Source organism: Opisthocomus hoazin, chromosome 19, assembly GCF_030867145.1.
Source record: "Opisthocomus hoazin isolate bOpiHoa1 chromosome 19, bOpiHoa1.hap1, whole genome shotgun sequence".
In the NCBI taxonomy this organism is placed as follows: Eukaryota; Metazoa; Chordata; class Aves; order Opisthocomiformes; family Opisthocomidae; genus Opisthocomus; species Opisthocomus hoazin.
In genome coordinates, this window is record NC_134432.1 from 13,321,476 (window position 1) to 13,349,199 (window position 27,724).

General features: G+C 55.0%; 3 protein-coding genes across 3 annotated transcripts in view; 2 read left to right on the forward strand and 1 right to left on the reverse strand.

The window, feature by feature from the left end:
* Positions 1-743, forward strand: part of CFAP77 (cilia and flagella associated protein 77) — a 62,142-nt gene extending 61,399 nt beyond the window's left edge. The window contains exon 6 of the mRNA XM_075439580.1: positions 513-743. Within this exon, the coding sequence (XP_075295695.1) occupies positions 513-581 (69 nt within the window). The 3' untranslated portion in view covers positions 582-743. The remainder of the gene's footprint in view (positions 1-512) is intronic.
* A 5,606-nt stretch (positions 744-6,349) lies between these two features.
* On the forward strand, positions 6,350-12,049 carry BARHL1 (BarH like homeobox 1). The gene is made up of 3 exons (XM_075439671.1): positions 6,350-6,800; positions 10,051-10,273; positions 11,755-12,049. Exons 1-3 carry the CDS (start codon positions 6,350-6,352, stop codon positions 12,047-12,049), a joined length of 969 nt encoding a protein of 322 aa, XP_075295786.1.
* A 5,823-nt stretch (positions 12,050-17,872) lies between these two features.
* The window catches only part of DDX31 (DEAD-box helicase 31), a 50,819-nt gene continuing 40,967 nt past the window's right edge, over positions 17,873-27,724 (reverse strand). Inside the window, 1 exon segment of the mRNA XM_075439047.1 lies at positions 17,873-18,307. Within this exon segment, the coding sequence (XP_075295162.1) occupies positions 18,160-18,307 (148 nt within the window). The 3' untranslated portion in view covers positions 17,873-18,159.

A 27,724-nucleotide genomic window follows, 5' to 3' on the forward strand; every position in this document is an offset into this window, starting at 1 on the left:
TCCCCCAGAGGACTTCCCCTTTGCTTATTTGCCATGGGCATTTTTTCACCCCCTCCCCCCTCGAAGGTGATTCCTGGGAAGACGCTGCTCATATGTCTGTTGGGCAGTCACACAAGAGCCCCTGTCCCCAAAAGGGGCTTCCCTGGGAGCTCTGAGCCCACCCTGGTCCCCTCAGTGGAGCACGCAAGTCCTGTGTTGCAGAAAGCAAGTCCTATTTATTTCACAGCCCTCCTTAAGGCATGCCAGCATTTGAAAACATCAGACAACCAGCACACCATAGTAAGACTAGGGGATCTTGTTATTAAAGGAGAATAAGAATCTCCTGAAGTCAATCAGGAAACAAGTCCTCATTGTAAACAGGTGAAGTGTTTAACTTCAGCTGGAGCAACATCTCCCAAACAGGCAAAAACCCTTGCACTGACCTGCAGTCTCTTCCCTGTTTGTGATACAGACTATTTTCTTCGGCCAGCTGCTTGCTGTAACCAATCGTCTACCTGCTCCTTTCCTTACAGGTCGGGCCTCATCTCAGTACTTTTCCAGACCATGATGCTCGTAAAAAGGCGTTCAGTGCCTCCCATTGAGAAGTGCCTGCAAGACGTGGTCCCCTTCCCCAGAGCATCCACACAGCGAGGACCACGGCACTGTGCAGGGCACCACAGCCCTTAGACCCTGTGATAGCCATAAGCTTTCTTTCTGGTTTTAGAAACTTATATTAACGCAGATACAGCCAAATAAATCATAAATGTGAATGTTTCTGTCTCAGCCTGTTTACTGCTTCATGTCAGATGCACAGCATCTTACAGAGTCTGATCACCACGATTCTCATCGTCCTCAGGGTAACAACACTCACACTACGAGCAGAGCAGTGTTTGCACCAGTGCAGCCCCAGAGGGAAAGCAGAACGGTCTCCTTCACTGTCTGTTCCGAACAAATATATTAAATGCAACCATATCCCAGTCAATATCAAAGTCTATAATACCTCATAATCCATCAGTGCTTCTCACTTCTCTGCAAAATAAGCTCCCCATCACTGCCTGATTCAGCAAAGCCCTTGCCTGTGTGAAGGCATCCAAACACCTGCTTGAAGCATTCTGCCAAATGGAAGCCTCACCGCAGAGCGGTGCCTTTGCTCAAAGATGGCTCCAGCCGGTTCCACGCTTACCCTCAAATAGCTGCTGGTGCCTGGTGTCCCTCAGGGCTGAGTTTCTCCAATCAGCTCCTGAGCAGACTCAGACTCCACCAACACCAACTCAACATCACAGCACCCAAACCCCAGCCTGGTCACCAACAAGTGACAGCAGAGGCTCAGACAAGTACTACCACAGTCTCCTCCCGAGAGGGCATTTCACCTTAAGAAAATACCACTCCATAATAACTGTGATTGCTTTAACTGTACGGCTGCAAGACTGCTAGAGGAGTAATTAATTGCTCCTATGTAGTCTGCTTCTCACATCTACTGTTATATCTCAGATCATACCAGATAAATATTTAAGTTTAATGTTAGCTTTCAGTTTTCATGATCATCATCCCATTAGCACTCAGAGAGCTCAGGTGTCTTCACCCCAGAGCGATGCTCCGAGAGGTGAAATCTGCTGCCCTGGGCAGCCCCAGCTCAGGCAGCAGCCGGCAGCAAGCACTGCAGAGGGGGTGGCTGTGCCCAGCATGGCTTTGCTCTGCACACCTCAGTGCTAGCCCAGACCTCCTGCGTAGGTCCCTTGCACCAGCAGCAAAGGGACACAAAGAAGCCATGCTGAGCCCAGGGCTTGTCCCCCAACACATTTCTAGCCAGTCTTTTATACCCAAGCTTCAAAGAACAGAGTCTTTCAAAACATGAAACTGCACCGCTCAAGATACAAGAACAAAGTAAACTGCAGAGGCAGCTCTTCTTACCTCTCCCAGGACAAGGAAAGTTCCACAGCAGCTGCTCCAGCATTTCCCACATCCCCTCCCTAGGGGCAGTTTGTGCCTCAACCTGCCCTTTATATAAGGAAGCAGCTGCAGCAGATTCCACTCTGCCCACACCTGAGAAATCACCTGCTCCAGACCAGGGAAACCCTGGTGTGTGGTTCCCTCTGTTTAGTACAGACCTCTACTTAAAACCCATTTAAAACAACTAGGAGGAGAACAGTAGGGTTTGCCGTGCTGGCAAAGGTGGATGATAACCAGAGACCTTTCTCATATCCCCAGGGAGGGAGAAAACCAGGCCTTAAATGACCTGTCTTGCTGAAAACGGCACCGTTTACCAGTGTGTGAGAAACCCGGGAATGAGGTTTGCCTGGAGGGAGCCACGTCCGGCTCTTGGTCCTGCCACAGCATCTGTGCCCACCCGCAGCAACCGCTCACGTCCTTGGGGGGTGCAGAGGGAGGGAGGCGTCTCCAGGGAGCCCTGCATGGCTGGAAAATGGGCTGGCAAACAAGTGCAGGGTGAGCCAAGCCCATGCAGACCTGCTGATTCGGGACAGGCCCAAGAAGCCACCAAAGCCACCAAAAACCCAAAAAACAACAGTCGGGTCAAAGAAGCGTGTTCAGGGGGAGACACCGCTCCGTGGGTCTCGTAACAGACAGACCCGCCACACTGCGCCCCGAAACCCGGCACGGGGCCGTGCCCCAAGCGACCCGGCTCCTGCAGCTCAGAGGGGCCGGGAGCAGGGACACCCACTCCCCGCTGCACCGGCACCCACCCGCACCCCGAGTGGGGAACGGCCCCTCCTGCCCGGCCCTGCCGAGGGGTGAGGGCTGGAGCCGCCCGGGCCCCCCACTCCAGGTCCCACTTCGGACTCGTGTGCCCCCTCAGGCCCGTGGCCAAGCTCACGGGGGGCACAACCACGCCGCAAGCCGGGCATCCCCCCCCCGCTCCCCCCGAACCCCGCTCCCCCCTACCCGCCTCCAGCCGCTCCTTGTCCTGCAGTGACACCCACTGGTAACGGGGATCTTCACGCTGCTGCAGCTTCCCCGCCGGGCCCTGCTCCTCCCCGTCACTACGACCCCCCCGGCTAACTGTCCCCCCGCCTTTCTGCCCGTCCCCCCTCCCCGAGCCGCCCTGCCCCTCTCTCTCACGCAGACACCCATCGCGCAGCCCACCGAAGCCCATCGCTGCTGAGCGTCCCCCCCTGCGCCTGCCTGGGCACGGCCTTGCCGAGCACCCAGCCGGCGTTCAGAGACAAAACCAGTACTCCAGCCCCGGGGGTTCCCCTCCCCAGGCCAGACCCCCCCCCAGGATCCCGGTCTGTGCACCCCCAGCGGATCTCTCTAAGCTAACTCCTGCTACAGCCATCGCCGCAGCCCGGCAGCCCGTGCCCTCCATCCCCCGGCCCAGCTGGGGAGGTAACGTCCCCTCGCCCCGTCAGGGCTCTCCCCACACCCCAAAACCTCCGGGAACCCCTGGGGTCAGCCCGGCCCCAGGCCCAGACCCGCACTGGCGGCTGGGGGGGGGGGGGGGGCCTGACCCTGTCCGTCGGCGGCACCTGGCAGGGTGGGATGCACGGCAGCTCCCAGAGCTGTCGGAGTTCTGGAGCCATCAATCCTGGTGCAACTGGGACTGGTGAGGTGATGACTGGAGGCGCAGCTGGGACCGGGGAGCTCCTCTTCTCTGGTGCATGCCTGCGTGTCTGTGAACAGGAACAGCCTAGGAAAGGAGTTTTAAGGGCAGACACACAGAGGGAAGGCAGTGTATGCTGCTCGGTCATCTGTACACGGGATTTCCTACCTGTGCTGGGAGGCACAGACAAACCACTTGGACCCCACTTGTCCCATGCCCAGTGACACCACATATGGGCAGAATGGGGCACGTTTCTGCCTCGGGGATGCAAAATCTTGCACAGCATCAGGCAGTGGGTCTGATCTGGAAACTTCCTTGCAGTTGTTTGAAGGCAGGCACGTCATTCAGGAGCAGGAAACACAGCAGCAGACCTGCCAGCCCAAACCTGACCCTGCATGGTTGCTCCAAATCCTGATTCCAAACCCAATGCCAGCCCTGCTCCCTCTTCTTGTCCCATTCCTGGTCCCAAATGCAGCCTCAGAGCTGGTCCTGATCCCAGTGCTGATCTGCATCCCAAATGGGGTCTACTGGTTGGATAGGGAGGCTGCCAGAGCCCGGGAGCTGGGAAACCCCAGCGGGGGGGGGGGGGGGTTCCCCATTTCTCACTGGGACCAGTTCCTGCACATCTGCAGCTCTAGTCCAGCCCAAAGCGACGCTTGGCCCAGCCCCACCTGGGGAGGCGGACTCCGCAAAACCAACCCCCAGCAAGACCAGGACCCTTCAGCCTGGCCCCCAGTCCCCGGCAGCGGGGCAGCACCTCCGTGCTGGGAGGGAGCCAGGGCAGGGCCTCGCCCCCCCCCCCCCCCCGGGACAGGGAGGGACACGCAGCCCCGGCGCCGGCCGTGTTGTCCCCCTGGTGCGGGGGCAGGCTGGGCCTGCGGCCGATGCTGACTTTGTCCTCGGGTTTATCCTCCCGCAAGGCTCTTTTGTTCCCCCGCCCCGATCCCAGCCGGCCCCGAGCCTGCAGGGCCGAGGGCAGGAGGTGCTGGGGGGCCCCCCCCGCGCCGCTGCCCGACAGCTGGCAGCCGGGCTTCCCCGGGTTGGGGGGGGGGGGAGGCTGTCCCCTCGCTGATCGCCTCCAAGCTGCCGGCCAAGGGCGGCTTTGGAAGAGGGACAAGATGCAGCTGCCTGGCCGGGGAGGGGGGGAACAGAAGAAATCGAGTATTTGAGAAATGACCAGCGACACCGCTGTAAAGTGGCGCAGCTTCACGCACCCGGGTACGGACACGGTCCTCACCTCGGCGGTGGAGGGTTTACCCCCCTGGAAAAGCCCCTAAATAACCCCCTCAGGAGGCAGAAGCCCGTCTGACCGGGAGGAAGGTGGGAGTCCTGCGTGAGCCGGTCCCTCTCCAGCCCCGGAACTCAACCGCGGTGGAACCTCGCGGCGGGGCGGGAGGGAGGAAAAACGCGGTGATTGCGGGCGAAACGGGCAGGGAGCGGGCAGGGCGGGCAGCCCGGGCTGGGGCCGTCGGGGTTTTATTTAAAACGGGATCAAGGGCAGGAAAAATCCGCCCTCCATCCCGGACGGAGCTCTCTCTCGTGCACGACCGATTTCCAGGGAATTCAACGAAATTCGCAGCTCCGAGGCTCACCTCGGGCTCAGAGCAGCCGCCTCCGCTCTGGGGCTTCGGGGAGGATTTCGGTGCTTTTCCTTTGCTTTTTCTCTTTTCTTTTTTTTAAAAAAAAATTTAGTTTTTATCCTTATCGCCCAGACAAACTTTCCCTGCTCGGGAGGGACCGGCAGACCGGTTAATTATGGGGGGAGGCAAGCAGAAAGCAGCAACCCCTCGACATCCCCCCCCTTTCCCCCCCCCCCCCCAGCTACTAATCACCCCATTACGAGCCCCATCAGCGGGATAATGACAGCAAAAGAGGGCGGAAACCGCTCGGAAAGCGCGGCGAGCCGGGCGGCAATTAATTCCCCTTAATCAAGCTGCAAGGTGCCGCCGCCCGGGGAGTGACATCCAATGGGCGCGTTCACACGGCGGGGGGGGGCGCGGGGGTCCCCGAGCCGGAGTGGCACAAGTTCATTTTTTCTCCCCATTTTCCGCCCCGTCCCACCCCCCCCCGTGGGGAGCGCGGCGCTCCCGCCGCTGTCCGAGGTGCTGAAGCCCCCCCGCTCCGGAGCGACTCCGGGCGCTCTCCGAGGTGCTGAACCCGCGCCGTGGCTCCGGAGTGACTCCGGTTCTTCCCTCCCCCCCCCCCTGCGCTGTCCGAGGTGCTGGTGGGGAAGGGGGGGGCCCCGCGGCGGCCCGAGGGCTGGCCACCCCCTCCGCCCTCCCCTCGCCCTTCCCCATTGATTTCTGGATCGCGGAGCCGTTAAGGCGCTGCGGAGCCTTCGCTATCGATCGCTGCCTCCCCGCCTCCGGCTGGGAGCCCCCGCGCTGCCCCCCGGCCCCGGCCGCCGCGGCTCCGGGCAAGGGTGGGGTGGCCGGGTAAGGGGCCGGGACCCCGGGAGAGGTTGGGGTCCGTCCCCCCCACCCCACCCCCCCCTTCGCGGCCAAAGTTTGACTCTGCCTCCCTCTCCCCCCCCCCTTCTGTCTGTCTGTCTGTGAGTGCAGCTGGGCGCGATGCTGAAGACGGAGCAGCCCTGGATCTAGCGCCCGGCGCCTCGGAGAGCCCTGTAGCGATTGTTGCCCGGATCCCAGGCTGAACTTTGCTCTTTTTTTAATTTTACCTTTTTTTTTCGTGTTGTTTTCTTTTGCCTTTTTTTTGTTGTTGTTATTGTTATTGTTAATTATCATTATCAAACCGCTTCCGCCGCGCCCTCCCCGCCAATGCCCGTGTGAGCGCCGGCACCTCGCGGGGGCCATGGAGGGCTCCACCGGCTTCGGGATCGACTCCATCCTCTCCCACCGAGCCGGCAGCCCGGCCGTGCCCAAGGGGGACCCGCTGGTGGGCGATGGCCGGTCCCCGCTGGAGCTGAGCCCCCGCTCCGAGGGCAGCAGCGGGTGCCCCTCGCCCCGCTCGCCGGGCCGCGAGTGCCTGGAGGCGGCGGGGCCGCGCCCGGGCCTGGACGCGCATCTCCAGCCGGGACAGGTCTCGGCTCCCTCCCAGTCCCGGACCGTCACCTCCTCCTTCCTCATCAGGGACATCCTGGCCGACTGCAAGCCCCTGGCCGCCTGCGCTCCTTACTCCAGCACCAATGGACCTCACGGGGGGCAGGAGCCAGCGGGCAGGATCCCCACCAAACCCGGCGAGGATTTTAGGGAGAAAATGGAAAAAAACACCAGCAGCTCCTCCTCGGATTCGGAGTACAAAGGTAAGAGTCGCTCACCCCGTCGGGCTCTGCAGGGCGGCCTGGACACGAAGCCTCCCGCTGCGCCGGGAGCTCGCTGCCGAGACGGCTCCGGCGCAGCCCGGGATGGGGGGGGGGGGGGGGGGGGGCAATGGTCGCCCCCGAAATGCCCGCGGGGTGGGCATCAACCTGGGAAAACTTGGGGGTTCAGGGCTCGGTGGGGCTCGGCCCGCGGGAAGGGGTTGGGGGAGATCCGCCGGGCTGTTCTCCGCCGGGAGGATGCGGCTGTTTCGTTCCTACCCGCGGGGAAAGGGGAGAGGAGAGCTGAGGGCGGATTTCTGCCTGGAGGAAAGGGGGGGAAAAAAAAAAAAAAAAAGAAAAAAAACCCCGAAAACTATAATAAAATGATTAAAATAATCACGTATTTGCCGGGTATTTCCCCTGCTCCGGTGAGAAACGAACAAGAAAGTCGGCGGAGTCTGATTCGGTTTGTGTTATTTCTACTATTATTTTGGAGATGGTTTAAAAACGAAGGCGGCGGGCGGGGAGCCCCGGGCCGCATCCGGGGGCCGGCGGGGGTCTGGGCTGGATGCGGCGGCTCCTCGCCCCGGGCCGGGGGCTTCGGCCTCCCGGGCCCCTCGCAGCCCCTTCCCCGCCTCCCCCGGAGGCAGTCGAGGCGGGGTGGGGGGCGCACGGGAACAGCACAGGGGGGCTGGGGTCGGTCTTCGTCCCCCCGGCGCAGGTTATTCCCAGTGCCCATCACCCCCGCAAAAACTTTCACCCGGGATAATTGTTTGCCGGGTGTTTGCGGGGGGAAGGCGAGGGTACCCGGCTGGGGGAGCGAAAGGGAGGGCGATGGCACCTACGGGGCCCCTGGATTTGGGGGGGGGGGGGCAGGAAAAGGGGGTACGGGCCGAGCCCCAGCCGAGCTACCAACGCACCCTGGGCCCGCCCGGAGCAGCCGCGCCGAAATCTGGTTCGTGGAGGAAAAAAATATTCCCCCGAAAGAGCCTCCAAAGGCGGCGGGAGAACCCGGGGGTCGCGGGGGGATTCTGGCTCCGAGCGAAGGACGGAGCCCCGGGTGGGCGCCGGGGCTGGAGGCGACCCGGGGGGAAGGCTGGGCTCGGCCCCGCCGTTTTGCAGGGCCTGGATCGAAAACATCCACGATTCCCACCTTGGCTTTTTTGTTTTCGCGTCCTACACCCCCACCCACACCCCCCCGAATTCCTTCAGCTTTTCTCCCCTTCTCCCAAACCGCCGAGACTCGAAAGAAGCGAGGGAGGAGGAGAAGGAACGCGGGGTCCCCGCACTCCCCTAAGCCAGCCGGCCCCGGGCTGCGGGGGCCGGGGGTGGGTGGGGGTCGTCACCCACGCCGAGCACGGCTCCTCTCCTGCCCCCCCCCCTCCCCGGGGCAGCCACGGCCACGGTGAAAACACCGCTTCAACGAGGGGAAGAAACCTCCCTTAATTCGGGGGAAAAACACTGCTTAAGTCGGCGAGGGGGAAACGCCGCTTAAAAGGGGGAAAAACACATCTCAAACGGGGGGAAAAACACAGCTTAAATGAGGAGGGAAACGCAGCTAAAACCCCCGCCTAGATGAGGGTAAAATCGCGGCTGCACTGGGGCAGCGGGTGCGGGTCCCCGCTCCCAGAGCGATCCTTTTTCGCTGCTTTGGAAATCGCCTTTCCCGGGGCAAAACGCAGCGGGTTTTCCCCGCAAAGGGGCTGCGGGGCCGGCCCTGACCCGCGGCGGGGTCTGCGGCAGGATTTGGCCCACGCCAACACGCCGAAAAACCCGCAACATATATTTTTTTTACATTTATTTTCCCCCTTTTTTCCCCAAGCCAGGAATAACCCGGGAAGCCGCCGAAGCCAGCGCAGCCCCTCGGCGAGCGGGAACTTCCCGGGAGCCGAGGATGATCCCGGGGGTTCGGGGAGATGGAGGGGGGATTTGCCTTCCCCGGGCTGCGGGAGCCCGGCCCCGGCTTTTCTCGGCGGAAAAACTCGGCAAAAACTTTCGGGCCTTTCCCGGGAGGGAGCGGGGCTGGGACCACCCCCGGCCGCCTTGCCCGGTCCGGAGCCGGCTCTTCCCGGGCACCGGGGCCGGAACTGCTCCTTTTCCCGGGCACAGAGGATGCTCCTCTTCCTGGGGACCGGGGCCGGGTCTCCCCGTCTTCTGGCTCGTCCCCGGCCCGGGCTCTGCCTGCTCGGCCAGGGCCGGCGTTTCTGGTTGAAGGGTTTCTCTCCCCGGTGGCTCAATTAACCGGATTATTGTCTTCCTACAAAGAGGAGTCAGCCCGCGTTCGGCTGCAGCCCTGTCCCCGCTAACCCCCGCCACCAGCAAATTTAACATAAAACCCCTTAAAAAAGAAAAAACCCAACCCAAACGCCGCCGATTTGTATCAACCGAGCCTTTTCGCTACTTCGTCTCCTCCAGGAGGGTGGGGAAGGCGAGCACAAATACAGATTTATTATTTTTTTTTCCTTTTTTTTTTTTTAATCCTTCTGCTCGGATATTTTCCCGTCGCCTACGAACGTTTCGCGGCGTAAATCCCCGCGTCGCTCCGCCGGTGCGTAGGGACCGACCGCGCTGAGGAGCGGCCCGTCGCGTTCGGCGTTTTTTAAGACAAATCCCTCGGCAAGGCCGTGCCCCTTCCCCGGTATTTCGTTGTGTGAGCCCCTTGCCCGGTATTTCGTTGTGTGCCCCGGCGAGGGGGGGTTTGCCCACTGCCCCGGCGGCAGCCCCGGGAGGACGGAGGCTGCTCGGCAGCGGGGGAGACCCAGCGGCACCCCGGCCGCTTTCCCCTCCGACAACGCGGGCTCACGATTTTCATTTGGGGTTAGTTTTGTTTTGGGTTTAAAAAAAAAAATAAAAAGGAAAAAAAAAAAGAGAGAAAAACGAAAGGAAAATCTATCCAAGCATCGAGCAAGCTGTCGGGTTTGGGGGACTCAGCCCGGAGCAGGGTCCTGCCCCGTGGGGAGTGAGGGGTGCGGGAGGGGCCGGGGGTCCCCGCAGCCCAGCCCGGCGCTCCGGCCCCGCTCCCAGGCCCTGGGGAGGGGGAAGGGCCGGGCCGGGCTGGGGGAACCCCTGAATCCCCCGTGGGCAGCCGGGGTTAAAATTTACGGGGTTGTAGAGCAAATCCTCCGTGAGCCCGACCCTGTGCCTGAGCCCTTCTCCTCCGGCTCAGGGCCGCGGCGGGTTGCCCCCCTCCTCGGAGGTTATTTCCCTTCCATTCCTGCCCTGACCCGGCCTCTCTTCCTCCCTCCCGGCTCAGTGAAAGAAGAAGGGGACCGAGAAATCTCCAGCTCCCGGGACAGCCCCCCGGTGAGGCTGAAAAAGCCGCGCAAAGCCCGCACCGCCTTCACCGACCATCAGCTGGCCCAGCTGGAGCGCAGCTTCGAGAGGCAAAAATACCTGAGCGTGCAGGACAGGATGGAGCTGGCCGCCTCCCTCAACCTCACCGACACCCAGGTGAAAACGTGGTACCAGAACAGAAGGTAAAAATACACCGTTCCCTCCTGCCCTCAGCGCCGGGGGTCCCGTCCTGCCCCTCTCCCCGGCTCCGCACCCCCAGACCGGGCAGGGCTTTTGCACCCCGCAGCCACCCCGTCCCCCTCCTGGCAGCAGGAAAGATGTGGTTGTTTCCCCCCCCCGCCCCGGGACTGCCCTTGCCCTGTTACCCCAAATTAGGGGTGAGGAGAGGGAAGCCGGAGCAGGGCAGGTTTGGGGAGCGGGGAGGGGGGGGGGGAATCCGTGCCCCCAGCCCCAGAAAGCCGGGGAGGCAAGACCGGGGTTTCCAGCTAAACACAACAGCATAACACATTGTCCCATTAATAATAGATACCAATTACTGCTTTGGGCATCAATAATTAACACCCTTTACAGTAATTACACAATTATTATTATGATGAATAATTTACTGGTGGAAATAGGTTTAGCGCTTCAGCGACAAATCTGTAAAAGGGCTGGAGAATTGTGATGGCTTCAACGGATTTATCCGGACACCCCCAGCCCCCACCACTGCCACTGCCCCGAAGCGAGGGACCCCCGACTGCAGCCCCCCGTCCACCCCCCGTCCCCTCGCTCCCCCCAGCCTTTAACCTCCCCCCCCCTCATTTCCATCCCCGCCCGCAAAGATCCGCGACTTTTCAACACGTCGGGGGGGTTCGGGGAGTTTAGGGGCGGCGGGGGCTGTGCACTCACCACCCCCTCCCCCCCCGAATCCCTCCCGCAAGGATTCCCGGAGCCGGGCCGCTGCCCCCAGCCCCGCTCCCCGGCCAGCCCGGCCCGTGGGCGAGATCCCGGGGCTTCTCCGTGAGCCCCGACACACGCACACCTGTATATACACACACCTATAAGCGAGTATATATGCATATATAAAAATATACATACATAAATATGCCGCAAACGAATGCCCCGGGCCGCTGCCCCACGCGTGTTCCCACACGCGGGACCCCCGCAGCCGCCCCGGCCCCGGCAGCCCCGGCCCGGGGAGGGGGTCCCGGAGCCCCGGTCAGCGGCGGGGCTGCGGGACGGAGGATCCCCCGTGTCACACGCGAGATGTCACACGCGTTTCCTGCGGGCTGGAATTTCCACCCCAGGAAAGGGACTGCGATGTTTGGTCGCGATTCATATCGCGGGGGTTTTCACCCCGCCGCGGGGTCCCAGCCGGGTCTGCGGCTCCGGTGTCTCCGCGGAGGCTCCTTGGGCGCCCACGCCGGGCTGCCGCGGCGGGGACAGCCCGGAGATAAAACCCCTCTCCCCGTTAATGGGGTCTACGCCCCCCTCGAACTGGGCCGATTCCCCCGTCCCACCCCCACGTACAGCGGGGGGGGGCCCGGGAGCCAGCGGCGGGTGAGGGGATGCGCAGGGAGAAAGGGGAGAGCGGGGTACGCAGAGCCCGAGCGCGGCTTTAGGAGCCCCCCTCCCTCCCTGACCGCCTCTCTCGACTTGTGTCGTGTGTGTGTCCCCCCCCCAGGACCAAGTGGAAAAGGCAGACGGCGGTGGGCCTGGAGCTGCTGGCCGAGGCTGGCAACTACTCCGCCCTGCAGAGGATGTTCCCCTCGCCCTACTTCTACCCGCAGAGCCTGGTCTCCAACCTGGACCCCGGCGCCGCTCTCTACCTGTACCGCGGACCCAGCGCGCCGCCCCCCGCCCTCCAGAGACCCCTGGTGCCCCGCATCCTCATCCACGGACTGCAGGGCGGCAGCGAGCCCCCCCCGCCCCTGCCCCCCCTGCCCGGCGTCCTGCCCCGGGCCGCGCAGCCCCGGTGAGCCCCGGTTCCCCGGGCAGCCCCCCCCACCGCTCTGCTCCGGGTCGGGGGGCTGGAGGGGTCTCCCCACCTCTGGGGCAGCGAGCAAGTGACAGACTCCCGCTCATCCCCAAATATATATATATATATATATAAATGAGACCTCCCCCCTCCTTTTTTTTAAATATATATAAGGAACGGAAGAAGCGAGGGCAGGGTCGGCAGGACGGAGAGCCGACGGCTCGGGGGTGGGGGGGCTTTGCCTCTCCGCCCCCTCCCCAGGAACTGCCGGGGGGGGGCCGAGCCACCCCTGCCACGGACGGCTCCGGGGAGCCCCCGTCCCCGCCGCCCCCGGTGCCCGACCCTGGGAGGGGGAAGGGGGGGGAGGTTCGGGGCCGCTGGTCCCCGCCCGCCGCAGCGAGACTTTGGGACGTCCGTAACTAAAAAAACAAAACACAAAACAGCCACAAAAAGCGGCGAAATGTAAATACGGTGCGCAAAATGTATATGAATTATTTATTTGTGAACCCTGAGGGCGTATTTGTGTAAGTGATTCTTGTCAGTCTGTATCCCGGGGCCGGCCCGGCCGGGGCGGGGGGGGAGGGTGTCGGGGCACCTCTCCCGCTCCCCCCCCCTTTTTTAAATGTGGAAATAAAACTTCTTCTTTACAAACAAACGGGTCTCGCCTCCGCCGGCCCTTTCTTCCCCTCCTGCTTGTTTGCTCGGGCGGATCAGCCGCCGCCGAGGGAAAGGGAAAAGCAAAGAGCAGTTTTCCCACCTCCCATCACAGAGACACCCCCCCTCCGGGGCCCGGTGTCCCCCCTCCGGGCCCGGCCCCAGTGCCGGCATGCGGGGCTGGGGGCGGCTGGGGGGGGGCCGGGGCGGTGTTAGCCGCGGCGCTGGTGAATTATTAACGCTAATCTTAAGTGTATAATTGCCTAAAGTGCTTTAAATGACCGCTTTGGAAAATGGATTGTTTCCACCCTGGAAAAGCGCCGCTGCGCTGGCCGCGGCCGCGGGCCCGGCAGCTGCTCCCCGGGACAGCCGGGCAGCGGCCCGCCGGCTCCGGCAGCCGACAGATGGGCTGCGGGCTCGGGGCTCCCGGCGCTCCGCCGACCCCCCCCTCCCCGCCGCCTGCGGAGCCCTCCCCCCACCCAGCACCCACCGTCCAGCCCCGGCCCTGAAGACCCCCCCGCTCCCCCGGGGCCGGGTCCCGGCTCCCCGCCCCCCCCCCCCCCCCCCCCCGGGAGCTTCGCCCCGGCACCCCCAGCCCCGCCGATTGTCGGCCCGGCCAAATGCAGGGCCACGCCTGGGGGCCAGAGCCCCCGGCCTTTGTGGACGGGGCTGTTTCTTTGCATGTGAATGGGGGAGTTTGGTAAATCCCTCGGCTTGGGCGAGGAGGAGGAGGAGGAAGGGGGGGGTCGCTCCCAGATCGGGGTTAATGAAGTGGGAAAGGAGTCTTTCAGAGAGGCCTGCAAACAACCCCCCTCCCCGGGCAACAAACCCCCGTCCCAAATCCTACATGGATTGACTTAAACCCAGGGGATAAGTGCTTTAAATTAATCTCATTGAATAAGAATGAGGCCAAACAAAACTCTTTAAAATCATATTAAAAATCTATCAAAGGACAACTTGCAGTGGGTGTGCTTTTCATTTGGTGAGCGCAAAGGCAAGGAGCACACAGCAACCTTCCTCCCATTTACACAGCAGGAATGGGAATCAAAGACATTCTCTAATATTTAATTGTCCTTGTAGCCGTAGCAGATTCCTCCTCTTACATTAATGAAGAACAAGGCCTCGTTACACGTTTGTAATTGCAATATTTAAATTTGCCATTTCACATCTGGAAGAAGCTGGAAAACTCCCCTGTAAGAGCGGGTCTGAGCCAGCGCCGTCGCCCAGTGACAGGGTCCAGTTTGGGGTACAGGGACGGGAGCTGCGAGCGGGGCAGAGCCCTGAGGAAACCTCCGCTCCGGGAAGGGAGAATGGCCGTGCCCCGGCTCTGGCTGGGAAGGCAGGAGAGCAGAGGGGAAGCGAGGGCTGGAGCCATCTCCTCCAGGGAGATCTCAAAGAAGGCAAGCTTCAAAATAAATCAGTTTAGAGAAGGCACCACACGCTGTAGGCTCTGGTTGGAGGGCACTGCGCTTGCCAGATGAACGGCATCTTGTGTGGGAGGATCTGGGCAGCCTCAAAAGGTGCTGAAGGAGCAGCCTCATCTCCGGCTCGTGCGCGGGGACTGAGAGCGGACCCCGCTGCCCAACAGCAGAACCCACCAGCGCTGGTCCTGCTCCTACAGCAGCCCCACGCGAGGCTGGAAACCCTGCTCATTTCCAGAGGCTGGTGCCAGGTGGGCATGATCCTGGTAGGTCCACAGGGGTGGGACAGGCTGTGCTGGGTCGAAATCAGCTCAAGTGGTAAAAATGGCACGGTTGAGAAGGAGCACCAGCCCCATTCAGGAAACCCTTGGAGTATTGCACCATTTCTGCTCCACTGATTTCTCCTGGGGTGCAGAGACTCCGACAGACCCAGGCTCCAGATCCAAGACACGAACCAGCAAATGCAGTGGGTTTGCCAGGACCAAACACAGTCCTGGCTCTCGAGCCCCTTCTGGGCTTTCACCCAGCTTGAGGGCCACCTTCCTCCCCTCCCGACACAGCTTTAACCAGGACCACCACGCCGGGAACAGACAAAGAACGAAGCTGCTCCTCTGAACATGCCAACACACAAATTCCATGAACTCAGCAGAATTGTTTCTAGCTGAGATATCTTATGGTTTCATCTGAACACCGAAATCACGCCAGAATGGAAAGCACAGAACAACCGGTGCTTTTGCTGTCCTCCCCCAGGCTCATGGAGAAAGTAAATTGTTGTAAACAGGGAAGTTCTGTTGCTTTCCACCCTGCTTAGTCCTGGGTGCTTCTCAGTGGTGGGGTACCGGTGCTGAAGGCGGCTTGTGTTCGACCTAGACCTCAAAAGCCGCTGTTCAGCTGTGACCCTTGCACTAAGGGTCCATCCTTTTTCCTGTCCCAAAGCCTTGAAGTGTAAACTCCAGATGTATCAGCTGCAGAGGAGGACATGGGCTCCCATCCCTGGTGAGGGACACGGAGCCAGAAGAGAGCACAAGAAAGGCACAAGAGCATCTTCCGGGAGAGGCCAGGCTCCAGGCACGAGAGCAGGGAGCGGAGGAGCAGCAAGGAAGGCAAATCCAAGCTGGGTCCAGCTCTGACTCACAGGCAGCTTTATATAAAGCTCCGTAGTGCCATTATTTCCAGCCCAAACGCAGAAACCTCCAGCTGCAGCGCAGCAAGGCCCCTACCCTTCACCACAACTAAGACAAGAAAGCAAACCCGACCGAAGCCAGCGCCGGTGCAGTCAATCCAAGCTGCCGTTTCACCGAACGCTGCCAAGAGCTGATCCCAGGCAGCTCCCACCCAGCCAAGAGCCCCACCACGCACCTCAGGGCAGGAAGGGCCAAATTCAGGAGCAGTTCAGGGTGACGTCTGCCTGCTCCATGCCAGGACTGTGCCAGGGGACCCCCAGCAGCTCCTCCAGCGTTTGGGTGCTCAGAGGACCTGGGAGCCTCCACACCCACAACATCCCATTGCTGCTGCCGCCGACGGAGCTCTGCAGCTCGGCCACCCCAGCTCCATGGCAAGTGCTGCACCCCGCCCTGCCTTGACGAAGAGATGCTTTGAGTACAAAATAACTCCAGACCTACGAGGTTCTTCGTGATTTGAGTGATGCACAAGGATAAAGCCAGCTCAGCTCCAATCTAGAGCTGCCGAAGTGTAAATAAGGGCAGAATTTGGTTCCTGCTGACCCAGCTACAATGCACATTTTGCACGTCGGCCTTCAAGTTTATTAAGAGCAAATGTGGCTTAGCTTCAGGTGCGCGTGCATTTCTTTTAACGCTTTTTCCTTCTTGTTTAATGATCTCCTCCTCTTCCTTTCCCTAATCACAGAAGTAATCCAGCACTACCCGCTAAAAGGTGGTGAAGCTCAAAGAAAAAGGCATCCTATTCTTTTTTAAATCAGATTATTCATCATAACAGTTTGTAACGTTACATGCCCAGTTAATACAGACAGCAATGAGATTTCCTGACGTCTCTCACTGATGTGCTCTTGGCCCTCATTCCTACTATTATGCATTTGCCAATAGTCCCTATTAATTCATACGTGACAGCCAGCCAGGAGAAGGTCATGTATTTTCGCCTCATGCACAAGCTCAGTTCCTCCCAAACTCACGCTCTCTGCGCCACTCTGAGTCATTTTCATCCTCAGGGGTTTCTTTTCTGTTTAAGTTGACATCTCCCTTAAACCTGATTGCTCTTCCAAACAGTACTCAAACAAAATCAGGTGGGCTTCGTTATTTTTATCTTCATCTAATAAATGCTGGTAACTTCTTTCACTCTGCAATTAATTTTACGCTGGAGCCTTTTTAACATATTTCTGAAGTGTTCAAAAAAGTATTGCCGTAAAATCAACATGTTTGGCAATTGCCCGGGAGGAAAAAAAAAATTCTGGTTCTCAAAAGTTACATTCACTTCAGAAATTACATACTTTTGGGCTGATTGCTTCCCTCCTACAGTCCTTAGTATGACTCACGATAGCCCAGAGACAGTGCCCTCAATTCTGCATTCACAGAGCGGGTATCATTTTCATCTGGTTATACTCCTTTTTCAGTACTTTTTCCATTCTGGCACCTGAAATTGCCACTGGATTTGAGCACTTTCTGGTCCTGCATTAAAGAACACGCCAGCTCGGGTCATGGGAGGGCTGCTCCTCCTCCTCTCTGTCCTCGAGGAAGACACACGCCGGCAGCAGCAAGCTGCGCTTTGGGGGGGGTTTGTGCTGTTTTCAGACGTGCGCTGCTTGGCGCTGGCGTTACAGGGTGCTGGAATCAGCGCAGCGGGGCAGAGGGCAGTGGGTGCTCCCCGCAGCTCCCGCAGGGATCGCCCACTCTCCCCCACGCAGCCCCGCGCCACACCAGCTTGGAGCAGAGCTGTGTCACGGAGCCCACCAGAGCTCGGGCTCCATTTCACACGCTGGGCAGCGGTGAGCGAGTGCCAAGGCACGTTTGGGGCCATACTGCATCCCTTTTCTCAGCAGTCCCCATTCTCTGATGAGAAGGAAGAATGAGAAAAAAGGCAAATGGGAAAACCAAGAAGCAAAATCCATTAGCTTGGGACATACTCAAAATAAGGTCCAAACCAGAGAGCACCCCGAAAGCCAGGGTTACTGCTGGTGAGCGTTAGCAAGAGTCTGCAAAGGCTTTAACGTTCAGAGAGGCGAGACATTTCACACATGCGCTGCGCTGTGTAATTAGGTATGACAATGCGCTGCAGGCAAGAAGGTTGGAGACTGCTGGATTCCACGCTGGCTCCTTCCCACAGTGACAACGTTTGTTCCCAAACTTGGGAGTTTTGACATGAAGTTTCGTGCCCATGAGCTCTGCCCCAAAGGGACCACGTGTCATTACAGCGAGGAGCTCTCCACAAATCCCACCACTTGCACTGAAGTCAGGGAGACTCCTTGCAGGTGACAATATCTGATTAACGGTCAGTGTCCAGGGACAGACCCCAGCATACAAAGGACAGGAGAAGGTGGCAGCAATGTGGCTGCGTTACCTGAGACGGGAGCAGAAGTGTCCCTGAATAACGACAGGGGAAAGGGCAGCCTCCCCTCTCCTCTTAAACATGCTCCTGGAACACCTCCCCTGCCACTACTGTTTACCTGGTTAAAAATAAGCAAGAAAACAGGTTGTGGAGTGTTTCTACAGGCCTTTTAAACGAGAAAGCATCTCCTGTGCTGAGTAAGCTTCTCTCATGTTATATAGACATCACACTTCTCTGAAAACCGTATTTAACCTCTTTTATTCCTCTTGCAAAAACCACCTTAGAAACGCGGTGCATCTTCAGGAGGCCACATGAAATTGCAGCAGTGCAACAGGACATGCCTGGATTCAGTTCCATTTGGAGCTATGGAACAAGGTGGGGGAGGCCAAGATCCCCAAGGTCCCTGCTGTGTTCGCCTGATAAACTGAAACACTCCTCAGCGGATCTGGCAGGTCACCCCGACCCCCAGCTGAGGCACTCAAGCAGCTTTTGCAGCCAGTGACTGGAAGGTCCCGGCTTACGTTGGAATCTGCTGGCTGCCAGGTTTTCTCTGTTTTTTCTTCTTCTTGACCTTGGATACCCCAGTGTCTATCCCACTGGAATATTCAGATCGCAAGATCTCAGCAAGGCGGTGTTTGCTGGGGGTCTTCTTGAGAAGGTCAGACCTGGGCAGAGGGAAGAGAAGAGGAATTAGATTTCCTTCTCTCCGAAACGCTGCTAGGTGGGTTACTCCTTCTACCGCTGCGGAAAGTGACATTTGCGCATTAGCAGAAGAACAGCTTCCTTTTCTTGAGGCTTGATTTGAAATTCTGTCTCATGCAAAATTAGATATTGTTGTGACAGGTTTTCACAAAGGTGGCAAAATATCATGCCGTTTTTAAAAGCAAGCCTTTGTTCTGTACAAATGCTCTTGCAGGGGTGGCGAGGAGAAGGAGGGAAGGGTGTATGCTGAAGGCTGATGAGTTAGGTGACACAGCAGTTTGAAAATTATAATAATAAAATCTAACAGCCTTAAGACATTGAACAATGGAAACATTTTATAAACAGAGCTTAAATCCAGAGCTTGAAAACACAAAAAACCCAAACAAACCAGAAAAAAAAAAAAAGTCAGGAGTCTAAATCCAACAGACTCCTTTCCTGTGGTCTCCTGCACACGCACCTTGCAGCCTCCCTCTCCAGAGACCAGCTTTTGCAAAGGTAGCTGCATTCTGCCCAGCCACTAAACTCCACCACGGAGCTCCCCACAGCCCTAACCTGCCAGCTATAAATATAAAGACCCGCTCAGCATTTTTCTACCACAAGTTCCACCACCGTCCTGCTCGATGACCTTGGGCAAACCTCATCCTCATTGATGCCACCATCCTCACTGACCCACTTAAACTGCAACCTCTTCAGTGTGGGACCCGTCCCTCCCCACCACGTTGCCGGGTACAACGGGGTATCCACAGCTGTGAGTGTCTGCACATCCCACCCTCCTCGTTATAATAAAGACCAGTAGCAGATCTCAAAATTCTAGAGAAGTGAACAGAAATCTGTCTCTAAATACAACGGGGGAACTGAACAGAAGCCCCACATCCGTGCCAGCGTGCATTCGTGACGATACACGGACCTCAGCAGTCCTGAAGGCTTCAGCCCTCCAGCGCTGCCTCACGTGGTTCCTTTGGGTATCCAGAACTGTGCTGGGGATCACAGGAGAAGGAAGCATTTTTGGTTGCAAACACACAAAGAACGGAAGGACAGCAAACTCTTGCTGTCTGGGTATTTGCTTGCCCCCTTTTCCACAGCTTGTTGTCCATCCCTGTGCAGGTTTCATGGCTGGAGTGGGTTTGGAGAAATGGGTCAGAATGATAAGAAGCATGGTGTGATGATTACCACTGAAAGACTGTTTTCCCCAGAAAAGAAAGCCTGGAAGACACGGGCGAGAAGATTCTGCTACCTTCAGTGCAGTCTCCATTCTCACAGTAATTAAACATTCAAGCTCTGTGTTGGCAGAAGTGCTAGACTTGACATACCGGAGAGGTAAGCTGCACAGCCACCACCCGGTTTGAACTCACAGAAACTAAGGCAAACAGACAGAACCAACTCAAAAGCGACCGCACAGCTAACGCAGCCAACGTGCCGCTGACAAAGCCGGACCTGGAGCACCTCCCGGCAGACGCGCCTCGCCAGCCTGCCCTCCCGCGCGCAGCACGGAGGGACGTCTGCGGTGCACGCAGTGCCAGGCCAAGCTGCGCCCGCAACCAGCCCAGCTCTGCTGCAAAAACTTCGTAGTGCAGCTGTGTCCTCTGCTCAGTCCCCTCCATCACTTGATAAAGTTTCTATTTGACACTTTCATCGTGTCTCCAAGCATTTATTACAGTAATTCGAGGGTTACCAAGCAACAGATCAGTTTATACTTAACAACAGGGAACTATCTGCTGCAAAAGGACAAGTAATCCACCAGTAGCTGCCCGGCTGAGTTTCAGCTCAGCAGGGAGGTTGTCCAACACTTTATTATCAATCAGGTGAAACCATTGCCCAATTAGTAAATCAATACCCCCTGCTGTGGTGATCAGCTGTACACAGAAAAGCGAGGATGCAGAGAAAAAGAGAGGTTTTCTCCCTCTAACCAGGGCCACAAAAATCAATGGAGCTGCGCTGTGGAACCTGTGCTGATCACCGAGAGAAGAAAAGCAGCTGTCAAGGCCCTGTTTAACCAGGAGATGGAAGAGCCACAAACAACAGCAACACTGCACTGACAGCACACTAGGTCAGGATCCCTGGCCGGGTCCTGATTCCGGTTGTAAACCTGTAAAATTCTCCTCTCTGTTCAACTGGTGAAAGCCTCCAGGGCTTTGCCAGAGCAGTCAAGAGCACATCTGAGGGAAGGTGCCCTGTGGTTATGAGACGAAGCCTAGGAGAACAGAGTAAGACCTCGATACTCTGCCCTCTGAGCATCCTTGGGCATCTTTGGCCTTCGTGTCCGTTCTCCCACCTCATAACCCACGTTGACTGTGTTTTCCTTGCTGCCAAAGGCTGGTGTGATGTTAATTTGAAGGGAGCCGTGTGGTGATACTGTGGCAAAAAAGCTTCACAGAAAGGCTGTAAACGTAAGATGCGTTTGTAACAGAGACAGAGCCCATGTTCCCATCACTGGATAAACACATGGATTGTCAGCATCTCTTTCTGCGACCTCATGTCTAGCTATCACGCTATATTGAGCCCTAATGAGAACACATCATGTTGATAACAGGCAAGGAAATCCCCAGCCCTTTAAATCCCTCTCTCCAAACACAACAGTCATCTTTAGGTGGGGAACTACAAAACAGTGCAGCTAAGGGCAGCTTGCAGGGGAAAAAAGATTCACTAATGACTGGCCCATCCCAGCGTGCTACAGGGCCAGGATTTCACCAGGGCTTAAAGCAGAAAGGAACGTTCAAACAAGTGAGGAAATAGCCGCCTTTATTAGCTAGGGGAAAAAGAGACAGGAATAGAGAAGTCATAACTCAGAAAATGAAACAGCCCCAACGGGTGAGTTCGGAAGAGCCTGTCCCTGAACACCAGCTATGGGACTTCTCTGTGTTACTGCCCAGCACACCGGGTGTGGAGTGCTGTCGCATACTGGATGCCAGGCAGGAGCACCACCGGACTGCTACTCTTTTACACTAGGTACGGGCTATCAGGACTCCCATAAAAGACAGATGGGAATTGGTAATTAGTCAGAGGAGCCAGCAGAGATGACTTAGCATCACCTTCTGACTTCCAGTGGGGGACACACCATCCCTTCATTTGCAAGGCTTAACCCCAGACCCAACTAACGCTTTGGGCTTTATGTTCCAGGTATAGGGCAAAACCCAGAACACCCCAAGATCTCTCTGATCGCCTCATTATCAAGGGGAGAGAAAGGTGCTTTGCACAGGAGGAAGGGAAGGCAGACAGCCTCGTCAGTGCTTGGCACGGTCTGAGAAACCTCTCCTCCTCCTCATGGACACAGAGGAAGGAATAAAAGACCCAGGTTTACAGCTGCCTGTGCACATCTGTAATGAAGCTGCAACCTCACAAAAGCCGGTACCAAGAGCCTCTGCAGAGAGACAATACGGAAACAGAAGAACTGTCCCCAGATGACTTTGTTATATCCTAAAAGGCCGAGAAAGACCAGGCCAGAGGCAAACTTTTCAAGACAAAAAAAAAAAAAGCTCTGCCCTCCCTCCAGAAAACTGGAATGACTTTATTCACTCTTTAAACATGAAAAACTCATGAATCTTGTTAAATACATCACTGAACGATGAAAAGGCAGGAGAGGAGCATCTGGAAGAAACAATACAGAAAAAGTGTCCAGCGAAGGAAAGAGACTAAAATCCTTCTTCTCTGCTTCAGTTTCCTACCTCCATCTGCAGAGCCACCCCCAGCGTTCTGCTCCCCTTCCCCGTCCCACTCGGGAGCCGCAGCGGTCAGCAGGGTGCTGGTGCTGCCCAACCCTCCATCACTGAGGAAATACAAATGACTCAGACCAGCCTCCTCCTCTGGCCCCTGGGCTCTCAGCTCTTTGCTTTGCTCAAGAGTATCAGAAAAGATTCAAGGCAAATCTTTTTTCACATCATGAAAAAAAACAACCTCAAACTTGCACAGGTGAATGCAGCACAGGTCATTAGCCTGAAATCATCTCTGTTGTTTCCAGCTCTGTCTTCTGGTCTGCCACACGATACCAGCTCCCCACAGAAGTCCCACCCGGCTTACATGCAACACACCTTCAACACACTCAGTTTGTGACTTCCACACACCTTGGGTGATCGATGACTTTGGGAGCTCTGAGGACATCATCCGCTGAATTCCACAATCATTAACAACATGACTGTAGAGTAATACAAACCATACTATGGAAAAAAAACCCAAACCAAGACAAGTATACTGAACTAAGCTTTGAAGATGTTCAACAAACCTGAGTTCCTGTGGACAGCTCCAGGGCACAAACAGCAGAGGAAGAAAAGCATACACAAACTGTTCTGTTTCTATATAGCATCCCATTCACCACCCAAGCATTACTGATAAGATCACAAGAATGATCAATTTTCAACAGCTGATTTTGTCAGATTGAATTTGTTACGATACGCAAACCCTGATCCTGGATGTGGAGACTCTCAAACATTCACGTGTGAAAGGACCAAGTGACAACGGTAAGAAAAGGAATGAGTATCTGACACCATTTTTCATTCCAAAATTCTAATACACGTGTTTCACTGATACCTCTGCTTCATTAGAGAACTGAATCACAAGCTGACCTCCAAGCCAAAAACTCCTACATGCCAGAGTAGTGGTACATATACACAGGCGTGGCTTCTTGGACATCATTTCATGTCTCAGAAGATGCCTCTGCTAGTCTTTTTACCTAAATGGTGAGCGAGCTTGTTCTTAGACATGTCTCCTTCAACCTGGCTGGCACTGCGGTCTGTTTTTTTGTCTCTAGCTGTGTGAAATGCTGGTGCAATGCAGTGCAGTAAGTGCAGTGACCTTTACCCAACTTGCAGCATCTGCAGCAACCAAAGGCTCCCAAATTGCTCTAGCTGAGGGAGAAGGAGTATGACGTTCTGACACACAGTCCTAGAACTCATGGTGTGTCTTTGGAGGAGACAGAAGAAGGCCGTTTCATTTATCAGAAAACATTTCAACATGGATTGCACTATCAATCTGCCTGACAGCGTCTCCAACAGCTCTTTGAAACTGTGCCAGCAACAGAGTTGGGTTACCTCTGGGCCAAGGCTGCTGCAACACCTGCTTTTTCTACTTACAGTGTTGGATGAACCATCTGCAGCCAACGCAACCCTGTTTGGGTTGGTTTTTCTGTTGTTGTTTTTTGTGGAGTGGGGGCAAGAAATTCATCAGCAATCCTACACTGCTCTCGACAAGTCAACAGATGGCCTAGGTACTCTGTTCTCAGCTGATGCAGACACTAGCTTGAGAAGATCAAGGAAAATTATTACCCAATCAGACTGAGCATCAAGCGCTGTTCCAGTACAGTCAGAGCAGAGCAGTCTTCACACCGAGACATGCTAAACAGTAAAGCCCAACCTACACATACCAAAGTCAATTGTTTTTCAGCTACACAGGAAGAGACCAAACCCCATAGCTTTGCTTTTGCTACCACCCCTTGGTCTTCACCCTATGGAGAAAGCACCACAGGCATGCTGGGAACCTCCCAGGATTCTTGCTTCTGTCACACTCTCTCCCAGCCTAAAGGACAGAATATATTTCAATTAGAGAGAACTAATTATTTCTTGGTGTGTACCAAACAGCACAGAGGTTTTCCAGCTCCATGTGCAAGCCCTTTTAGCTCACTCAAAGATGGAGCCAAGGCTCTGTAATATGGCTGTGGTGGAACAGGACAGTAATAAAAGGCATTGTTGCATGCAGATAACAATCAGATGTATTTTACAATTATAAAACATTAATTTCGTAGTAAGAGTTTTTTATAGCATGATGATGTGGTAAGCAGGACTTGTCTGTGTCCCTGAACTGCCTTCATGAAGAGCAATGGCAATGTTTCGATTCACGGCAGCCATGTGTCTTACTCTAAATTTTGGATCCGTTTGTACTCCAGTGCATGAATCCATGCTCTTACCTGAGCTCCAGTCTGGCTTTCTAGAGCAGATTGCTCAGACAAAGTTAAATTCCTAGTGGGCACAATTCCAAACTTGCATTTTGACTAATTAAGTGATATTAGGAAAACTGTAAATGGCATGCAAAAAACTGGCAGGCAGACTGCTTCTAATGATTAGACAATTGCTGTGCAGGGAGACCCAGCTGCAGCCTTGATTCGCAAGCCCTGTCAATAGAAGCATTCATCTTTCTAAAACTATCTATGCCAAGACGTTCACAAGCGGAACCAAGGATACAAGGCAGAGGAGAAGGCAAAAGGAGACTGATGCCCTAGCCATGCAGAGGAGGATACACAGGGTTACAAGGTGTACTTCCCAGCAGGAGTCTAATTCTATCTGACCACTAAATGCTGAGGAATGAATTAGCACAATAATCTTGCAGCCAAAACCTTAAGGGCATGATGCTATCCATATGCAGAGCAATGGCGGTGTAGCAATGATGTAAATCAATCCCCTCGAACAGAAGCACGCTGGACACCATTTCTTGGTCCCATTTTAGTGAAGGGTTGGACTTAAATTCTCAAGCATAAGGGGATTTTCACCTTAATTTTTATACTCACTTTTTGCATATGCTGTAGCAACTATGAAAATACCTGATATTCATACGCAGAATTCAACCTTTCTGAGCATTTCTGGCATCAGCGATATCCTGTAGCAATGAGTTCCACAGAATCTATCGAACTTAAAAGATTTTCTCTCTTTCTTTGTAATGGCCTGAATTCACAAACAAGACAAATTAAGCTGCAACTCCTCATTACAGCAAAACTCTTTGGGGACATACATCAGTCATCCAGAGTTCAAAAGGAGAAAACAGACCCTCAGTCGCCACAGAATCCCATAAAACCCCACCGATCCAAAATGCAAAAGACTGAGTAGCACACGGATGCTTGGTGGAATGGCAATAGGTCTTTGGCATCTGCATTGTGAAAGAGTCAAAAGACATGTCTATCTGGCACGTCAGCCACTTCCTGCGCATGCTGCTTCTCTGCAGTGAACGAAAGACAGCTAATCCCTCAATGGAAGTGGGATCAGCTTCCTTGCATCAACCCTTAAGTAAAAACATGAGCCCAGACACTTACTAAGCTGATGTACTGTAACTTAATATACAGTATCTGGTTCATGTGCTCATCTCTTACCTAAATACAGCATTTCAACTTCCAAAAAAATTGCAAGCAATTATTTTTCCATCTTCAGATCAGGTTTTTCAAAAACCACTACAGGTAAGTGGACAGTTGGTTTGCACAACGAGGTTTAAAAAAAATACATGAAAGTTTTACATGTGCATTCAGAAGGAGAGGGCTGCTTCCACATTTCAGCACTGAAGCATCACACACCTGGCCGCTCTGTCCTCCTGTCTCACCTTCCCCACGCAGGCTCTCTAAGAAGGCGCTAAACACAAAAGGAGACTTGAAAAGAAATGAAAAGTTTTCTTTGTCCTCTTAAGGAAACATTTAATGATTGCCTCTACCCTACTTTCAACCTGGACTGCCTGTTCTTTATTCTCTGAGCAGGTGCTGAGAGATGAGGCTTCAATGAGCAGACTGATTAAAACCAAGTATCGGATGTTTGGAGACAATGTGTAATACGACAACCAACACCCATGGTATCACGTGAGAAATATAATTAAAAAGATTGCTCTGTGACTACAAAGATTGCTGTTATTTCAAGCCTTGCATTTTACAATTAAAACCCATTTGTCTTCTAAATGGCAGGCTAAATTCTGCTTTCCGTTTTGTCAGTATGAAATCAAAAGCAATTCTCTGTAAGCTAACAGCGCTGTCTTGAATTTATGCTGGTGGAGACAATTTGAATCCATACTCACTTTCTCTAAACTATCCCATAAATACTAATATATCTTCTATATTTTTTTTTTCTTTTAAGCACACACAAAAAAGTTGATCAGAAACAAGTTTCACAGGCAAGAACAATTGTTGCATGTCATAACTTTGGCTATATCTGCAGGGTCTTAACTTTCCAGATGCTCCCGGATTTGAAATCTGGAGCTTGAGCCGTGACGAACCTGTGCAAAGTCTGCCCACTTTCCCTGAGCTGCAATTATATGATCCACGTGCAAATGAGCTTTCAAATCACTCCCAGACCATTTGTTCTAACACCTCCACATCCCCCAACCCCACACGTCCTGTGCATAAACTACCTACTGTATCTTGAGCTTGTCTGTACTATAATAGGATGAAAACTTGGGGAGGAGGAATGCCATCTAAAAGAGGTTCGTAACAACGGAAAAAGTGGCTCTAACAGAGCAGCAACATCACAGGAACAGAGAGAGGCATTGTTGTAGGCCAAGTAATCCTGTGACACGCTACTGTCAGTCATAGCTTGACACCCTGCTGGGCCAGCAAGACATCAAAGCCCACCCCATACCATCTTACATGCTCTTTATTGGCTAATCAGGCTATTCTTCCTGATATAAAGCTCCGTTAAATCCCCTGCTCACAGGGGCATTCCCATCCTGTTGCCCATCTGCTGGTGAGGGTCAGCTGAAGCAGGAGGCAGATCAGCAGCCTGTCCCTGGTGGCTTCTCAAAGCAGGACAATGCAGTCTCCAACTTTTTATTCTAAAATCCCTTCCCCTTGCATTTTTTTTTCCCCCAAGATATGTACATGTGCAAGATATGTCACCAGCCCAGGAACTATTATGTGGATTAGTGCTTTAATTGCATGGCTAACGTCTGCTAATGGAGTTTGCAGCAACAATTACATGCAAAGAATCACAACTGATACTGATTAAAGATAAAAGATTTTCCTCCTCTGAATTATTGCAGTGATTTTACTGGCAAGCCAGAGGTTTGTATCCTACCGTTGTGCTAAGGTAATTTCAAAAGGGAGGATTGCCTATCCTGTGGAACCAACTCAAAGTAGCTAGGATCGGACATACTGAGCACCTTCAGCTCCATTTCAAGCAGAGAAGAGGATTAAGGGCTCTGCTCCTCCAAACGCGAGTCTCAAACTCCTTAGACAGGAAAGGAGTATCCAGGAACAGCCCTGCCCACACACCAAAAGGGACAGAGCTGTAACTCTAGGTCTGCTACAGACTCTTCCTGGGAGAGATCCCACATGATATTTCTGAAACATTTTTGCCAGAACTACTTAAATCTACAAGCAGCAGAGCACAAGTTTGTAAAAGGTTCATTTCTACCAACAGATCTGCCTTTTGATTTGGGCATGTACTTATATAAATAAATTCTATCATATAATTAATAACTAACAGTCTTCCCCCTTCCTTCAGGTACACTAAGCTAATGTCTTCTTAGGGAGAAGGATAAGCAGTCCAAGCCGCAGCTGAGTGTACTGAGAGGATAGGCACAATTTGTCCCATGGCAAATCTGACAGCCAGGAAACTGCTGGGGGAACTGCAGGAGAAAGCCTAGAAATGACTGCCTGTCTAGCGTAGAAAAGGTGATGAAAAAGGCCAGAGGAGGCCACAGAAGGC